The sequence below is a fragment of the Henckelia pumila genome, chromosome 3, assembly GCF_033568475.1.
Source record: "Henckelia pumila isolate YLH828 chromosome 3, ASM3356847v2, whole genome shotgun sequence".
NCBI classification, from domain to species: Eukaryota; Viridiplantae; Streptophyta; class Magnoliopsida; order Lamiales; family Gesneriaceae; genus Henckelia; species Henckelia pumila.
The window spans coordinates 28,594,301-28,599,400 of NC_133122.1; the positions used below are offsets into that span (position 1 = coordinate 28,594,301).

At 35.2% G+C, this 5,100-nt stretch overlaps 1 protein-coding gene across 1 annotated transcript; it reads right to left on the bottom strand.

The window, feature by feature from the left end:
• Positions 1-3,559: 3,559 nt before the first annotated feature.
• On the bottom strand, positions 3,560-4,543 carry LOC140888345 (mitogen-activated protein kinase kinase kinase 20-like). The gene has a single exon (XM_073296025.1). It carries the CDS (start codon positions 4,541-4,543, stop codon positions 3,560-3,562), a length of 984 nt encoding a protein of 327 aa, XP_073152126.1.
• Positions 4,544-5,100: the final 557 nt, after the last annotated feature.

Here is a 5,100-nt window from a genome sequence, read left to right on the forward strand (position 1 = left end):
AGTTCAGACGACCCGAACAGTGTATTGGACAGGTGTATGGTTGCATTCGATTGGTTGGACTTGTGGCAGAGATCGGATGATCCGATGAGGCGATCGGACGGCCTGAAGCAGTTCGAACGATCCGAAGTCAGGATCGAACGATCCGAACGTGCTCTATAAATATGAGGTCCGAGCTCCTCATTTGGTGCGAATTCCGAGTTCCTCTCCTTCGCCCACGTGGCTCTATTTTAGGGCTTTGGGTACTCTTATTTTAGAGTTGGAGCAGGGAAAAATATTATAGTATAGTCAGACAGTGTCTGACATAGTAGCGGAGCAGTGCTCGTGTAGCGGAGCAGTGCTCGAGGCTATGGAGTTGCAGCAGGGGTGTGCCCTAGTTGCGGGATAGTCGCCATCAGTGGGCTGACGACGGACGCAGGTATAGCTATAGTCTCCTTAAATTATTTAGGATTATGCAAAAGTTTAGTTAAGGCTTTTAGAGCTTAATGAATAATGCATGGGTATTTGCATTGTAGAGTTGATGATAGGCTTGGAACCTAGAGTTGGACTGCTAGGACTGCCTGTAGAAAGGTACGTAAGTACTGACTGAGATTGCCAGCGGATATGTATGCTTATATGTTGTATTTATGTGTTTGCATGTTATTGTTATTGATATATGGCATGTACATATCATCTTGTGTCTGTACGTCTGTACATCTTTTGAGATGAGCCAGTTAGGGTTACTCAGCCATGTTTGGACGTTTGATATCGAGTACCCTTAGGTACTGATACCTAGAGGACTCCGTGGTCCGCGTCCGAGATTCGGGAGTGAGTGGTCGCACACAGTGGTTAGCTACCCCGATGTGACGAGCTCATACTCCAGGCGCCAGTCTGAGCAGTTTGTATACAGTTATCCCAGATATGGATACCCTGTCATTTGCATGCATCATATTTGTATGTTTATCCGTGCTTTCGTATTGAGCTTAGCGCTCACGTCCAGTCTTTTCTGTGTATCTGGACACCCCATTCGACGGGGCAGGTTTAGGTGTGGGATTGAGCACCAGGAGCTTGGAGAGGCCAGTAGCCCTTGAATACAGCAAGATTAGCTGTAGGTTTATTTTAAGTAATTCGATTGGGTTGTATAATCGAGTTTGTTTAGCCGGTTGTATTCTGCCGGTCTTCTTGTATTTAAGTCTTCCGCAACGATTTTATTTAATGCATGCTTAATTATGCTCTTATCTCTGATTAGGTAGCGGATCCGGTATGGGTCGCTACAACTAATACATAACTTTAACTAGTTAAAAGACTAAAAAAAATAAGAAAAACAGAAAGAAAAAGTTAGAGGACCAAAATAATTTTTTTCTCGAATATTCATTCAGTAGCGGTTCGTTCTTTTCAATATACAAAATAGATATATGCGATGAAAAATTTAAGATAATGAAGTGGTTTTTCAAATATCAAATATCAAATTATTATTTTATCTTACTTTAATTCATTTAAAAAGAATTGCTTCTTTTTTTATTTCAGAATTGCATGTTTTTTCAAGACAGTTAATGTTGTATATCATGAAAAATAATAAAAATGTTACAAATTTAAAAATTGAACAATATATTTGATATATGAGAAAAATAAAAACAATTAATATTTATAATTGATGCGAAGGTAATGCTACTGTAGTGATTACAGTACTTACTCGTAATGCAACCTTTAGGATATGCAAGAAAAAAACAAAGAGTTTGAGGTTGAACTCATGTATATGGATCGGAGGTGAACTTCATGGACGACATGATTGAGAGTTTAAAGCATATACGCCACCTCAGGCGCCTTACCAACTCGTCTATGGTTTTATGGGAAATTTTTGCTCTTTATTGGTTAAAAGATAAGAGTATTTAACATTATATATATTCTAAGGCATAAATTTTGTACCAAATTTCAGTACTGAATATTATTTTCCAAAAAAAAAAAAAGTAAATAAATATCAATTTTAGGTATAACTAGTGATCAGACTGTTTTCTCTTTAAAAATGCCTTTTTTTCTCCACTTACAAACATCCTAAAAAAAAGTGTTGAGATATAAAAATTCCAACCAGAATTTTAATACTTGAAAAGTAAAGATAGTAAATTTAAAATTTTGTAAACAAAAAATCAACTATATATGACATGTACTATAAAAAAAAGTTTCTTAGTTTATTATTTAGGGAAAATTGCTTTTTTGGTCCTGTATGTTTGTCACTTTGCGATTTTGGTCCTTTATATTTTCAGATTGCAGTTTTAGTCCGCTATCTTTATTTTTTTGGCAATTTTAGTCCTTTTTCCGATGTGGCGCTGACGTGGCACAAATTCAATGCTGATGTGGAGCTGACGTGTACAGTGCCACGTCAGCATTTTCGAAGAAAAAGGACCGAAATTGCCAAAAATCGAAACATACAGGATTAAAACTGAAATGTGAAAACATAAAGGACCAAAATCGCAAAGTGACAAACATACAGGACTAAATTTGCAATTTTCCCTATTATTTATTTGGGTTATATATCAAGAAATCCAAAATGTTAAAATATAGCTTCTATTTCATCTATGCAATGCATCCGGCATCCCTTGATCACCTTAACAATGACGGAATAAAAAAATTATCAATCTATCCGAGCTAAAATTTTAAGTCATCCAATGCTTTAATTTTTTGAATTGAGCTACTCGGACTAATATCAAATTAATCCAAAATTATTCAAAACTAATACATAAAAAATTTCAAAAAAACTTTGTGGGTGGCACAATATTATTTAGTTCCGCCCTTGCAACATAATTAATACTAACATAATCGCACACGCGTTGCGTGTGTATAAAATCATGCAATATATTTAATATTGTATGTTATATATAAATATTATTTTTTAAATAATATTTAAATTTATTTTTTAACATTTATAAAATAATATAAAAATAAATTTATATTTTTTATATCAATTTATCTTATCTACAATGTTTAGTTGAGAAAAATATGGAAATTTGAAATATTAAAACAAAAACAAATAAAAATAAAATTATAATATTTATATTACATAAGGGAAATTTCGGCAATTTAAAAGATGATGTCTAAGTGGGAGATTCTTTATATATAGGGAGAGATATTTAAAAAGAAGAAAGGAACTTTGCTAAAAAATATTGATCAACAGTATATTGTTTTAACACAAATATAATTCTAATCATAATTATATATAATTGTAGCTTATATAAATATTGCAAAAGTATTGCGATCATTGCAAGTTCAACTAGCTAGCTAGTTTAACTTCATATTAAAAAATATTGTTGAAGTTACTCCCAAATTCACACGTCATATATGTATACATGCAGAATCGATCTCATGCTAATTAATCCACAACAATATGTTCAAATTAAATGGTGTATGTATACGGCTTGTTAGAAGATAGATATTAATGAGTCTGTTAAAAAGAAATGTATACAATTAAGTAATTCGATTGACCGATCCATTTACAACGTACTCTAATAATATTCTTCAATTCCTTAATTTGAATATTATATATATATATATATATATATATATATATATATATTAATTACACACAGGACTAGCTAACTGCTGCCGAATGATGGAGATGAAAGCAGGTGGGGACCAACGAGCTGATGCCGTGAAACAATCTTGATGCGAGATGATGGTGGTGGTGGTGGTGGTGGCGGCGGCGGCTGCTGCTGCATCTTCCGGCAAGAGGGGCGGCTTTGATGAAGGGATGATCAAGAAGCATGTGGGCAGTACATCTTGATGTTGGATCCTTAACAAAACATTTTTTGAGAAAATCCATGGCCTCTTTGGAAATCAGCTTCCTCGGCATCTCCGGAATCTGATCGCTACAACCGATTTTCATCATCACATCAACGGCATTCATACATGATTTATCAAACTTCCAAGGGGAATTATTCCCTGTCAACATGGACAAAACGGTGCATCCCAAAGACCAAACATCCGATTGAGGTACGTATGTTTGATTGGATATCGACTCCGGCGCTGCATAAAGAACAGTACCCCTGAAACCCCCATCATCATCATCTTCGTCTTCGCCGCCTCGGCCACGCATGTTAAGAGCACTTCCAAGGTCTGCGAGCTTCGCAGTATCTTCAACACCAGCTTCTTTAACGATGAGGATATTGTGGGGCTTAATGTCGCAGTGCACGTACCCCATTGCGTGCATATGAGAAAGAGCCACGAGAATTGATCTCGTGTGCTTCTTCACAAGAGGCTCCGGCAAGCCTTTTCCGGCGTTAGAAGACTTGTTGATCTCGCCGGCCAAACAACCTCCGGAGGCGTACTCGAGAAAGATATTGTACAACTCCTGACCATCTTCTTGGGACGTCTCGTCCCCGAAACATCGGATGATGAACGGACAATTGTTGAAACGATCCAACAACTTCTTTTCTTTCACTAGTGATTTGCATTCCGATGATTTTGATGATTTTACAGCAACCACCAGGCAGCTGCTATCTTCTTGTTGGATTACGCCTTTGCTCACAAAAGCGAAACCACCTCTTCCCAATTCTTCTCCTCTAATCCAATGCATTTCTTCGTGTGTTTCTTGCGTACGTTCTTTTCAGAATTTGGTTTAAGATGAAAAAGCTAGAATGGATCGGAAGGTGTTTATATAGAGGGAATTCCCGAGCGCTTACAATTTGTATTCTGTGAGGAGTTTGGTTTTCTAATTAGGATGGGATTTTCATTGATTGCCTAATTAGGAGACCAATTTAAAATTTACAAGTTCAATGTAATTTGCTTTTAAAATCAAATTTACGAGTTTAAAATGTGATCACATTTGTAGCTTTTGCAAATTTATATTAAATATTTTCAAATTTACGAGTTTAAAATGTTGACAAAATTTTAATATTTGTAAAGGGGATAATATATGTCTTCACCCCAAAATTATATGGCCCCTTTGGTTTTTTTTTTTTTTGTTGAAGACGTTCTTTTAGTTTTTTTTTCCTTGTTCCTATTATATATTTTCCCAAACTTTAATTCCAAATCCAATTTTAAATTCAAATCCAATTCAAATTCCAATTTTTAAAAGAACCAAACACATTGTTAGGAATATAACTAACATCACTATTTTTTCAGTGTATTTTG

What these genes read in the sequence shown, in the direction of transcription:
- LOC140888345 (XM_073296025.1), bottom strand. Translation starts at nt 4,543, where the DNA reads ATGCATTGGATTAGAGGAGAAGAATTGGGAAGAGGTGGTTTCGCTTTT.